The 14,205-nt window shown below is 43.3% G+C and overlaps 1 protein-coding gene across 2 annotated transcripts in view; it reads right to left on the bottom strand.

The window, feature by feature from the left end:
- Positions 1-14,205, bottom strand: part of NCKIPSD (NCK interacting protein with SH3 domain) — an 86,922-nt gene that overhangs the window by 13,801 nt on the left and 58,916 nt on the right. For both annotated transcript variants that reach the window (XM_053377931.1, XM_053377932.1), the window contains 3 exons: positions 12,133-12,303; positions 10,945-11,031; positions 8,139-8,277 (listed from right to left, as the gene is read on the bottom strand). In XM_053377931.1, coding sequence (XP_053233906.1) covers positions 8,139-8,277; positions 10,945-11,031; positions 12,133-12,303 — 397 coding nt within the window. The remainder of the gene's footprint in view (positions 1-8,138; positions 8,278-10,944; positions 11,032-12,132; positions 12,304-14,205) is intronic.

Genomic DNA, 14,205 nt, shown 5'->3' with positions numbered 1-14,205 from the left:
TGGAGGTCTGCTCTCTTTCTTCCCTAAGGCAAAATTTCTGCCACATTGAAAAAAGTCAAGATGGAAAAAGAGGTTATACAATGAATGCAGCAGATCAGAAGATATGCGTTACATTTCCGGCATGGTGTCAGCTCTTAAACAGATACCGTATTGGCCCGAATATAAGCTGCAACCGCATATAAGCCACACCTTTAAAATTCAAGGGGGGAAAAGAAAAAAAAAGACAATACCCAAATATAAGCCGCTGCCTTAAAATTCCGCAGGCACTCACACCCATTCCGTTTCAGCAATGATACCATAACAGCCAATTTTTGTAAGATCGCAAATTTAAGCCACATTTTAACTTTACACAGTTGAATTTTTTTGGGGGGGGAGTGTGGCTTATATTTGGGCCAATGCGGTACATTTCTCTCGATATTTGATACCGTCAACAAAGTCTTGAGTCTTGAAGTGGAGTATGCAAGAGCTACATGCAGAACTGTTAAGTTTAAATAGAGGGAATTTGCCCACTGCCAGATGTTGCTCTATAATTCTCACCATCCCCGACCCCTGACCATGCTGGCTAAAGCTGATGGGACTTGGAGTTGAGCAAGATCTGGAGGTCCACAGGTTCCTCATCTCTGGTCCAAAGACCAGCATGTCACTGCAAAAGGCAAGGGCCAAGCTCCACGTCTGCTGGATTTTTCTTTTTTCTACAATTCTTGTTCTATGTTAATTCTAAGTGAACTTTCAGATATCCATTCTGTCTGCTTAAGGCAACAGAGTTTGATTTCTGCAGGGCAAGGATGGGAAATCTGTGGGCCTTCAGATGTTGTTGGACTCCAAGTCCCACCAGCCCCAATGGTAAAGGACGATGTGAGGTGTAGCCCATCAACACCTGAGAGTCACAGATTAGCCACCCCTGCTGTTGAGCAAAATGGTAGTGACTTACTCCTTACTGCAAAGGGTGCCTCCATCCATTGGCTCTAACAGCACAAACATAATCAGCAGTAGAGGAAAGAGTCTATTCAGTCCCTGCTTTCATATTTCCTAATTCCAATCACCTCTTTCCCAATACACTTCAGATTGGTGAAATTGACTAGACCAAACCGGAAGTAAATTTTACACAAATGAAGTTCACTGTGGAGGATAAACTTGCTTTTCAAAGGAAAAACAAGGTTGGTTAAGGCATTAGAGCACACATTTAAAGAAAAATGGATTTAATAAAAATTCCTGGTCTTAACTCGTTACTGATGCACATCGGGACAGGACCTCTTCTCCTATTTCTCTGACTGCTAATTGTATTATTGAAGTATTAAATTCTGATTTGATTGCTTCTTAATAAAACAGGGGGATACGGCACATTATCAAATGCTGTGCTGGAGAAGAACAGGCTTCTGCTTGCCCAGAGGAATTTCACCGCTTTTCTCCCCACCCCACTTCCCAGAGCCTTCCATGGACCTCAGAGTCTTCTCCAAAAGGTATGGGGAGCCTCTGGAACAGATTTTGGGATAGTGGGGGAGGGGCTGCAAGGGGGAAGGGGAGGTTCTGGGCACGATTGGAAATTTGCTCACACATTAAATTCTGCCCTTTGTATATGGATTTGTTTGTTTGCTTTTCTCTTTAATTGTGTTGAGCTCCTACGTGAAAGAAAAGCAGGACAATTTAAAAAATATAATAAAACTGGGTTAAACAGCTTCCCCTACCACAAATAGTATTTCAAGATCTCACATATATTGTAATTTGGTTTGGTGTTGTTGTTTTTTACAGCCATTCCTGTAGAACACATTTCTTTCTCATAAATCAGCAATAGTTTGGCTACAAGTCACCTGAGATTCAGACTATTCCAGGTGTGTGTTTTCGCTTCCTTTCCAGTGCACATTTGTACCTCATGCATCAACCTGTCCTGCAGCCTGCTAGTATAGCACAATTTTCACTGGCAGCATCTATACATGAGTGCTCCGCAGAATCACAGCCACTGCCTTTCCTGAATCTTAATTAGTTGGCATGTTCCAGTAGGGGTTTAAATAAGAAACGCCACATGATAGGGCATATGGCCACAATGAAATATGCACTGCACTGTTTACAAGAGATCATTAAAGCATGGAGAGGTTTACACAGCCTAGTTATTATGTGCAGCGATGAATAACCCAGTAAAAGTTGGCTCATTTCTGTATAGGCCAATACTTGGGTTATGTACTCTATGTGACGATTAGCAGGAAAGTACTTGGACTTCGAAAGTGTGGATTTGTCCATTTCTCTCTCAACATGTTTTGTTTCCCAGGTGGGTCCCAACTTTCATCTGGCACCACCCCCCCCCTCCGCTGGATGTGACCGCCAGTCAGGCAGATGAACATAAGAATTTGTGGCAGGGTTGGACACAGGCTTCCCTGAAGCTCCAGAACAGGTTAGGGAGCGTCAATGTTTCATATGTACCTCGCTCTGTTATTTTACCAACAAATGTGCCATCCTAGGGGAAACTCTCGTGTCCAGACACCATCAGCTTTGTTTATGGGTGCAGCTGCCTGGGAGAAGGCCTTTGGCTGCCTGGAAAGGAGTCAAGGAGCAGAAGCCCCAGTTGGCCAAGAGAAAGGATAAAGAAACTGGGGGAAACGATACATGATCTGACAACATGTCAACAACTCAAAAGCACCCTAAAACTAAAACAAGGAAAGAGCAGAACAATGAAACATGTTCTGCTGTATAGGGTCTCTGCTATTCAAATAGCACGCCCACCAGTGTATGGGGATTCTAGGCAAGGAACTATTTGGGGCTGATGGGCCTTCTAAAGATATCAAGCCATCACTGCAGCAGGTACATTAGTTTTGCACTGGGCAGCAGTGGCAGGCAAGTGGCAACGTACAAGCTGCCACTGGCCCCTGCTACCATCTTCTCTGGTATTGTACCCGGTAGCAGTTACTTGCATTGGAATGAAAAGAGCTAAGGCAATTAAAGATTTGTAAGAAATATATCTGGAATGCTAGAAGCCGAATGCAATATGTAAGCTAATTCAATTATTCAGTGCATGCTAAATTCATTGGTACAAAACCTTAAGATTTGTTCTGAGCACCTAGTTCATTTCTCTTAAGCCATGGCAAAATGGTGCGTCCTTAGCAAATGTGACCAGTCACTTTTCTATCCTGGGCATATTAAAGGAGGAGGGGAAAGGGTTACCTGTAGCTCTACGAAGACTAAAAAACCACGATTCAACCCAATTCGCTTTGAAGACACAGTACTGCAATTCACCAGGGGGGACCTCTTATGACTGACACTACACACAAAGCTGAGGCCAGTTTATGAAGGGCAGAGGAAATGAAAACTGCATTACCCAGAGTTTTGAGTCAGCTTGAATGTTTTCTGAACTTAACCACAAAGCCAATTCTCTGGACCGCAAATGCAACAAAGGAAGATTAGGACTTTGGAAGGGCTCGAAAAGTGAAGCTCATGAAAAAGGAGAGAGCAGAAGAAAAATGTAGAACTGACAGCAGTGTTGTGTCTCTATGTAGCAACGACAAGGGACAGTTGATTACAGGAGTGGATTATAAACAGAATTGTTCTAGTTAATACTGCCTTGCTGCGTCTTATAATAAGCTTCCCCAAAAAAATACCATGTGGAAAAGATTTGCAGACTAGAAGCACCACAGGAAAGTGGCTGTCCAGGGGCAAGAAGCATCTAGCAGAAAAAGTTGGACAGCAGCCAAGGTGCTTGCATCAGCACAAGGGGAAAGCATTATTTCATCAAAAGCATCCAGAATCCATGCAGAGAGCTTTAGCCTCCAGTATTCCTCTTTAAGCACCAGGCAGGATCCAATGGAACGCTTGCTTCTGGCTTGACAACAATCCCCAGCCGCCTGAGAGTTGGCATGGATAGCTCTGCTCTTTGCCATCCGCAAAAGGGATTAGATGCTCTGCAGTCTATCAGAAGACAGATCAGCCTCGATTCCCAAGTTCCAAGCAACAAAGTAAGCCTCTATCACTCCAGCACTCAAGGTCATTTTTCATGAGAGAATCTGTTTACAGTTTTGTGACAGCAACAGCAGAAAAAGAAAAAGAAATCATCTAAGCACTGTTGCACAAAATGGCCCCTGGAAAGAAAGAAATGGCTGACATGGACCGGTGGCAAAGTATTCACTGCCCCTTGCCACTTTTTCATTGTCTCGGTGATCAGTCCTGTTTCATTGTGAAGTGTTATTTCAAATGAACTGGTAACTGACATGAAGGGAAAGCGCTGGATAGTTTTGGCTGTCAAAATCACATACCTGTCAAGGTCTGCCATTGCTAACACATGAGCAATAGTGTGCGCGCAAGATGAATGCTCCTCAGATGTGCTGTGTGGAGATAGAAAATGCTCAAGCTGAAAATAAACGTGACAGGAGGGCATGGGGCAGAATACTTTTCCAGAAGCAGATGCTTCAGTCAAACGAAAGCATATGTAATATTTATAATCTAGCCTTATGGTCTCTTCCCCTAGCAGCTTATTTGTATTGTATTTGAAGCACGCAGAACTGAAAAACAAAACTGTTAGGGCATAATTGCACAAAAGCTAGTTAATACTAACCAGGAAGCAACTACTGGCCGCAAAGCCAGAGGCTGACTCTAGAAGATTGGAAGGTACTATCTGTAGGGAGTTCACAAATGAACAGCCCAGGGCAGCTACCAGGAGAACATGGTCTGCACATTTGGTGACAGCTAAAATGGCTGGCCAGGTTGTGCAGGTGCTACCACACAGCTCTGGCAGGATGGACTTGTAGGAGGGAGGAAGAAACGGGAGACAAAAAAGACCTTCTTTTTCAGCGCCCCCAGCAAAGACAAGTTAGAGGTCTAAAAGGGCACCTGAACTCTGAATTATCCAAGCAGTAGATGAAAAAAGGAATCCATTTGTGAGAAATACGGAGTATAGAATAAAAACATCTGCCTGTAGACGAACTTATAAATTTGTGATGTATGGAGCCGAAAGTTTATTTTTAGATGCCAGCAAGCTAGGACTAATCTTGAAATCCAGGCAAGCTCCCCGCTAGAGTGAACAATGAGAACTACAGCTTCAAGTACTGCCATCTTAACCAGCAGAAATAAACACCCTTACAGAGACTTTTGCATGCCAAGATAAAAAATGCTAACAACTTCAGACACTGTGGACAATCAATAAACTGCTGTGATAAAGAGAAAGCTCAGACATCTATAAGCATAACAAGTATAAAGTGCAGGCACAGATCATATTTGCATTGCAGCAACACAGGGAATGAATGAATGTATCACAGAGCATAGCTGGGTCGTTGCGTGAGAAGCCAGTTGCCATCTCCCAGATCACCATCCCACCCACTCAAGAACAGACACCGCCTGCCTGCTCCCCATGCTAGTTCTGCTCTGTAGTTTTCCCATTTTGTTTGTGTTAAGTGTGACTGTCGGATTTTTTATACCTTCAGGGCAGAACCATCTTGGCTATCTGTATGCAGATAACGGCAGCCTGGCATTCCCTCTCATCCCCTTGCAGCTCAGCAAGGCTTAGAGTTGCATCCGATCAAGCGCAGGGCATTCATGTTCTCTAGCCTACCTTGTGCTTCTGCTGGCTTTAATTAATCCCCTCTCTCTTGTTTGCCGCTTGCACTGAGGAAAGGCCGTCTTACTGGTACATATCAACCCTATGCTTAGCACCCAAGTGTACCCCTCGAATGGTTTTTGAATGCGACAAATGAAACAAAACAGAACTGCGGTTTTCTTAAGGCTGGCCAAAGGATTCCCTTCAAAGTTTTGTTCTTCAAAGAAACCGTGTAGTGAGCCTCTGTTTGGACTTATCGAACAGATCTGTTTGCACCCTAGACAGACGGAACACAGTTTCTCATTACCATAGCTATGTTGCACCCGTTTGGTAAATGTCCGGTTCTTCCCTCTAACCCGTAACTCTAGATTAAAGCCATTAAGCTTCCAAATCCTTTATCAGAAGCCTTGGGATGTCTGACAGCAAACCTCATTTTAGATACAGTGGAACCTCGGTTTTTGAGTATCCCGGAAGCCAAACGTTTTGGTTTTCAAATGCTGAAAACCCGGAAGTAATTGCTTCCATTTTCGAACGTGCCTTGGAAGTCGAACGGCTTCCGAGACGTGTTTCTCAATGGAATCTTCCGCCCACCCATTGTGCCTCGGCTGTCAAAAGTTTTGGAAGTCAAATGGCCTTCTGGAATGGATTACGTTCAACAACCGAGGTTCCACTGTATATAGCTACACAGAGGAAAGGGGTGGGTTGTTCCATATGGCAAGCTGAAATGCTTGTGTGGATGTATGCTGTGCAGCTGAATCCCACCCAGAGCTGGTAAGGCTGCAATCCTATGCTCACCTGGATGAGAGGAAGTCTCACTGAACTCAGAGGAGCTTACTACTGAGCAGACCTGAACAGGATTGTATCGCAGGAGGCAGTGGGGTGCAAAGGTTAGCGCTGAACTTGGACTGGGAAGATCAGAGTTAAGCTTACACAGCTAACACCCTCTGTCTAACCTCCCACCAGTATGCTATGAGGATAAAGTGAGGTAGTTCACCTGTACAGGTAGCTCACTACTCCTGAGCTCAGTCAAAGGATGGGATGCAAATATGGGTAGTCATATAATCATCATTTATAATGCTTACCTTCAAAGGGTTATTCATTTGTATAGAAAAGCAGGCTGTTAATGCCACGTTTGATAGTGGATTATGGATTCAGTTTTAAAAGATTAAGGGTCTAGACTTTATCATGTGCGCTTGCATTAGTTTCAGAGTTCTAATTAAACTAGTTCCCATGGTGGCAGTCTGTTGCAGCATGTGTGTGTGTGTGTGATACTAAGCCAGATAATTTTTAAGGGATACTTAACTGATTTTTTAAAAAATCAAATAGCCCATTAAATCCCAATAAAACTCCCACTCTTTTGCCAGTGTACTAGATGGCAACAGGTGACAACACCGCTAAGTCAAAGACAGCAACTCTTTTTTTTAACTATTCCACGTTCAGCAGCTGAATATAAAAAGGTAAAAGGAAACAAGATACAGCCCACTAGAAAGACACCATGGGCTTCTTTCTCCGAGATATGTATGCATTGCCCATCAAAGCCATGGAACAGATAGAAAGCCAAGAGATTTAAATCGGCACTTGGCAGCAATAAACAAACTGCAGAATTAATTTATTCAGCCTGCTGCATATTTTATACATATCGAAGAGCAGAAGTAGCTGGCTCTGCTAAACCTAGTTAATAAAAAATGTTCTCTGTCTAATGAAAGCACTTCCAATCTTTTTCTTCTGCAAAACTTTGCTTTCAAAGACATGGCTTCACACGAGGTCACCCATGAGATCAAGATCTACCACCCCTTTTTAAACTGCCTGAACCAGGCAAGTTCACCCCCCCAGCCATATCCATGCTATTGCTCTTCCCTCATTTCTAAATCAGAAATATACAAGGCCACCCTTTCCCAAGATTTACATACACTTTCCATCATAGAACGGACAAGGTATCGTTCCCCCAAAAAACCTTTATCAATGGTCCCCAAACTCACCCAAGCCATCTTCTGAGCCACTTGAAAATTAAGCTACTTGAATGATCATTTAGAAGGAGGCCAGTAAACTCAAAACGCATTGACCAGCACCTTACTACTCGCTCAGCTACCCGGGAGATGCTTGCAAAACCCAAACTAAAACTCAAGCACTCTCTCTTTGGCTATCGTGAGCTGCTTCCTCAGCTTGCAACGGGATTTCCAAGGATGTAGAAGCATGGAAGAAACGCCAGGCAATTGATCAAGGATACGGGTAAGAGAATGTACTTTCAGATCTACTTTCCCTCCCTCTCTTCGCTTCCTGTTTATAGTCCAGCCTCAGCCCTTATCTGCTTCAACTTGGTGGCAAAACTCCACTGTGCCCATCAGTCTTAATTTCCTACTAACACCCATCTCAGAGACTCTTGCAATGGTGGATTAGATTGCTGTCCAAATACCTGTAGCAATTATTTTGGATGCCCAATCTTCATAACCCCACAATACCTCACAAGCTGCCCAGAGTGGCTTGGGCAACCCAGTCAGATCAGATGGGTGGGTAGGTAGTAGTAGTAGTAGTAGTAGTAGTAATATTAATAATAATACCACCTCAAGATCTCCATGAGAAGCAGCAGAGATGTAGCAAGAGCCATTTTATAAGCTTGCCTTACCTTGGGTATGAGTCTGCATGTCTCGAGCTAGTTCCATTGGCAGGACCGAATTCACCAGAGCAGAGATAATAGCAGCATCCAAGTTGCACATTGCTCCAAAACACTTCAGAAGCAGCAGCCGTAATGGCACTCTGTGCTCCTAAAAAATTATAAACAACAAATTTTAAATGACAAAATGCCAGGAAAATACTTCCTGTTTGTTATCAGTACTCACCAAGGTTAAGTATTTAGTTTAAGAACTGAGCTCAGCAAAGCGAGTACATTTATCTTCACTGAAACAGTTTCAAGTTAGTGAGGTCACATGGAAGCTGGCCTCTCAGGGTATGCAAAATGGTGGTGAACTGGATTTCACCATTAGTGTTTCTTGCCTAGTTCTTTATGAATAAGATAATCAATAAACCAGGAAACCAAGGTTAGTGACAAGCCAGAAATGACGCTACAGCTTGTTTGGGAGTTATTAACCACTGTTTCCTGGACTCGAAGTACAGAGAAATGACAGTTAACCTAGACTTCCTGGTTTGTCAAAACTAGCTCTAAACACTAAAAGACAGTGCCAGATAACCTCTTCCTACTTGAGGCAGACCCATTTATTACCACCTTACAATTTGCCTTCTGCGTCAATTTGTAGCATCACACAAGTTTTGTGACAGAGTGCAATCCAAGCATTGCTTGGGATTAGAGGAAAGTAAGCTTACTCCTCAAGAGACAGTCTCCTAATTGATACAACTGGGAACAGATGAATTATCCACTAATAAATAACTCCAACTCCTCTATAATTTCTTTTCGTGTGTGAAGATCCTTTCAGATATTTCATCACAGAAAGGAAACATTACACTTGTAAAACTAATTTCTGATCCATACAAGTGGACTATCTGTCACAATGGCAACTCACCACACAGGAACATGCCTCGTACCAAGTCATACCGTTGGTCGATCTAGTTCAGACGCAACTACAATGACTGGTAGTGGCTGTCTGGGGTTTTAGACAGGAATATCTCCATCTCCCAGCCCTACCTGGCGATGCTGGGCATTGAACCAGGAACCTTCTGCATGCAAAGAAGATGCTCCAGCAGTAAACAACAGACCTCCCCCTACTTTCCATGCGCTGGATTTTTAAAAATAAAAACATGTTTAAAATAAAATGAATTAATTATGACAAGCATAGGAGAGTGGATTATCTAGGGCAGATGGCTGTAACAGCGAGCCCTCGGAAAGGGATGGAGCAAAGAAGCATTCTTGTAGGCACTAAAGAGAAACACCTACATGTTCCTCCGCATACTTGATTTCCTTCCTTTGTCCCAGAGAAGTATCTTCATAACCTAATTTCCTACCCAAAGCTGTTTATGAATGCACAGATGTGCATCAATTAAGAGAAGAGCAGGAACAGCCTGCCAACGTTCCCAAGGCATTCTCAGAAATCCTTCCTCTCGATGACAGCAAAGCTGCTACCTCTGTTCCTGAGTGGAGTGCTTTTGTGTGTTTTTATAAGGGGCAGCTAGATTTATCTTCCAAGCTGCTAGCAGAGATGTGTCCATGACCCAGATATAAGGCTTGTTTTCAGGCACACTTTTCCTGATGCCACAAATAAAACTTTGGAAATAAGCAGTCCTTTGTTATGGGTTCATTTACAGCTTACGCTCTCTAGATTTACAGTGTTAAGCTCACACTCAGCATGCTCATATTCTTCCTCTGCTCTTACTGTTTGGCTACTTGATCGTAGTGTGGAATACTACAGCCTTCATAGTTGCCTGATTTAACTGGCGAGCCCATGCATGGGAAAACTATGCCCCCCACCAGATGCCGACAGACTACAACATCCATTATCTCTAACTACTGGCCAGACGGGAGTTGGACTCCAACAGCATCTGGATGGCTAAAGGTTCACTATTCACAGGCTAGACAAACCAATTAGAAATATTCCTGGAACCGAGAATGCCATGAGGAGGTTAAGGTTCTTGACAACACTGTTGTAAACTTGTGTTCACATTTTCACTTACTCCTGTCCCCAAAAACTCTCCATCAGTTTTGATTTGTGAACAAGGATTACATGAAAACAGTGTGCCCCCTACATGCAGCTGCGATGATGATGATAACAATAATAATAATAATTTATTTATACCCCGCCCATCTGGCTGGGTTTCCTCAGCCACTCTGGAGCTCTACACCCGTGTCTGGTCAGATTCAGAATGAGTTTTCCACCACTGGTGCTCTACCCGTCTCAACGACTGTTTCCTTGCCCTCAGCTCTGGGGAAAACCACGGGGCTGTCCGGGCTCCATGAAATCAGAGAGGGCACTTTGGAGCCAGACAGTCGATAGGTAAAGGTAAAGGTACCCCTGCCCGTACGGGCCAGTCGTGTCCGACTCTAGGGTTGTGCGCCCATCTCACTTAAGAGGCCGGGGGCCAGCGCTGTCTGCAGACACTTCCGGGTCACGTGGCCAGGGTGACAAGCTGCATCTGGCAAGCCAGCGCAGCACACGGAAACGCCGTTTACCTTCCCGCTAGTAAGCAGTCCCTATCTACTTGCACCCGGGGGTGCTTTCGAACTGCTAGGTTGGCAGCCGCTGGGACCGAGCAACGGGAGCGCACCCCGCCGCGGGGATTCAAACCGCTGACCTGACGATCGGCAAGTCCTAGGCACTGAGGTTTTACCCACAGCGCCACCCGCCGTCCCTAGACAGTTGATAGCCCTGGTTAACTCTGCATTCCAGTGGGCCACCAGGGAATCAGCTGAAAGGCCATCAACATGGGATAAAACATCCTCTACCATTCTCTGGAAACAAAAAATATTGACTGCAGCCTCATACCATCTGATAATATGTAACAAGGGACATAACCGATTCGAAGTCATTCTTCTTGCACATCTTCTTGCAGACTTCAGGATCCGCATCGGTCTGGAAATGTGGATGGAAAAATCAAGTTTCCCAGTGAACCAAGAATGGATTGTTTCTGACAATAGCCATGCAAGATGAACCTACAGATCTGTCCCAAACCACAATCTTTCCATTCCCCAAACATAAACTAATATAATGCAAACTAAAGTTATATTCAGTACCAAAACAAGTCTCTGTCCTGAAGCAAAAACAGTCTACAGATGTATGGTCCAAACAAAAAAACCCATATATAATTCCAGAGAGCTATGCAAGCTGCTGAAACAAGAGCATGCTGCTACCTATAAAGTAATATATCTCTCATTCTGGAAGATAAAATAGCTTATAAGGGTTTTTTCCCCAAAACCCCAAATTTCCAATTTAATTTCAGGCCTGGAAGAGGAAAAGGACCCCCTCAAGCCAATCACATCCTTAAACAATGAACATTCACTAAAATGCACCAAATATGAGAGGTATAAGTTGTTTTGGACTTCTTTCCTGCTTGCTAATAGATGCCTCTTCTGAAAGAGTCAGCCTTTTAATGCAAATTTACACCTGCAGACTCCTTACTTTAGAAATGCTATTGAAGTTCACTCTAAAAACAAGCAACATTAGGCAATTTCACATTTCAGTTCACATTCATGTTTGTACACATGCTGGCCTCTCAAGAGAGATATGGATCAAGGCAAGGTTATCATGCCACATATATAACAGAAATGCATCTGTATCATTCTTTTTTTTTCATCCCCACCCCAGCTAAAAAGTTACACCAGAGCTTTCCAAACTGTGTCGCAAGATGTTAGTGTGTTGGCTGCAGTGTGTAGTTGTATTGAGCAAACGCTTCCCCACGCTCCTCCCGGGGCTGGAAAGGGGTTGGTTTAATGGGTAAAACTGAATTACTGTGTCGCAAAATGATGCATGTCTAAAAAGTGTGTCACCAACATGAAAAGTTTGGAAAGCTCTAAGTTACCCTGTCTTGATTGCTACTCGGGGCTCCTCCGGGAGGATACGTGGGGGTATAAATTCAATAAATAATACATAAATCAAATTTTACATTTCTGCTGAACAGAATTCTGAGAAAGTAACCAAGTCTCCAGCCATGCAAAAGCCAGAGCAGGAAATTACCAGAATACGAAGCAGTTCCTCCAAGTAACAGCAAATGACGTTTTCGTCTTCATAGAGGGCCCAGCTGCGTTGCTGGGCATCATCTTTATGGCGGGCCAGATCTGCAAATATAACCTTTAGCCTCTGTTCGTCATGGCAGATCTGACCAGAAGGCAGTCCTGAACAAAGATCCTGCAACAAAAATAATACACATCACTTTAACAGGACGCACTTACTGGAAAAGCACTTGTTTTCAACTATAATTTAATTTTCAACTGAGATTTAAATGGCTAAGGTAAGTGCACCTTCCAAGTGAAGGCCTTCAATGAACTGCCATTTGCAAATCATGTACAGGCATCCAAAAATGCCACAAGTGACTTATTTTACTTTATTTTATTCCACATCAGGATAATGTCTTCTATTTGTTTCTTACCCTGGTTTCTTAATGGTCATTGGCCATAATAATAAAGGTTTTATTTGAACTGGCCACAAGAGGTTGAATGGGGTTAGTATCACTTATGAGAATACCCTCACAGTCATAAGCATGAATTAGTACTCTGAAAACTGAAATGTCTGTTCTGCTCAGTGTCCTGGGAAACGGATGGCAAACAGCTTGAACAATTAGTTAATTCAGCTGGTACACAGAAAACGATATTCCTCAAAGATGTGTATAACCTGGGGAGCAGAAGTGTCAACACAATACAGCTCATTGGGCACAATCATGTCTGTAAGGAAGGAGGCAGTTTGGGAATCTTGCAACTGTTGGGTTTTTGCACCTGCCAACTATGCCATTAACCTGATTAAACAAATGAATTCACATTGGCAGAGGGGGTGTATAAAGCAACTGTGATTCTCTTGAAGATTAGAAATCTATTTCTCCCTATTTGTGCAACTTTTGTTTTCTCACAAGGCATGAAAGTGACCCTATGTGCTTGCAAAATGTGATGAAAATCATAGCTCTAGGAACCCAACTAAAAGAGCCTTGCATCATTTTAGAGTTAAGATGGTAAGGATCTCCATCTCCCATCACACTGTTCATTCAACCTCATTTTAAATCAACACTGTGAGAACAGAAACACCGTTAACGCTATCAGATTTCTCCAACCCCTTCTCTCCCTTCCTTAGACGGAGCGCTACTGGTACTATATTGGGAATAGGTAAAGGATCATGCTAATGTTTTTTTGGGTGCCTCCCCACCACCCACAACAACAAAAACCATACAGGGGCAGTTGCTTACATGCACCCAAGATTCCTTAGCTGGCTAATTTGCAGTGTGGATGGGGGCGATCTTTGAAAAGTAATTCATGTAGAAAGGATAACACATGGTTGGAACTGAGCAAGATGATTTCTCTAGAGGCCTGATTTCCATGCAAAACATGCCCAGGAATTTGCCATCAGCACCTTGAAATGTCATCTCTCAGTATCTGAGCAATTTGCAAGGAAGGAAATTGGAAGCCGCCTTATACTGTCAGACCATTAGTTCACTTAGCTGCATGCTGACCCTACTACAGTGGCTGGCTGTAGTTCAGCAGTTTCAGATGGGAGGAATGCCCAGCAGTTCCTTGAAATGTCAGAGATTGAACCCGAGGCCTTATATTTGGGATGAGGGTGGGAGAGCGGAACAAGGACAAAAGATACTAGGCTCTGAAAACCACAAAAGCTTGGTGAAACAAAAACCAGGCTTCTCCTGGAGGAGTGTCCCCAAACAAGTGATGCCACAATAAATAAGTCCTCGTTCTGTGCATCCACACTGACTGAGCCTTATAGATGGTTCATGCAACATTTGTTCAGGACCAAGGTAAAACTTTATGCTTTTATCTTCACATAGACTTATAGTGATGGAGGTCTTTATCCAGCCCTATAGTCTGAGGCAGGATTTTCCACAAACAGATCAATTCAGACCATAATATGACCCAAACCAGAGGAGAAGCATTGCATGATGCTAAGGTACATGCAGAACCATTATGTGATCAGACAAATCAGACAAGTTCCCAACACAAGTTCCCAAACAGCAAAAGTTTAATCCAGAAGTAAGTTAAAGTATTTCACTTCCATGCTCTCCATATTGCCAGTTGGGTAAGAAATAAACTAAAT

Source organism: Podarcis raffonei, chromosome 2 (assembly GCF_027172205.1).
Source record: "Podarcis raffonei isolate rPodRaf1 chromosome 2, rPodRaf1.pri, whole genome shotgun sequence".
NCBI classification, from domain to species: domain Eukaryota; kingdom Metazoa; phylum Chordata; class Lepidosauria; order Squamata; family Lacertidae; genus Podarcis; species Podarcis raffonei.
This window is presented reverse-complemented; position numbering and strand designations above follow the sequence as displayed.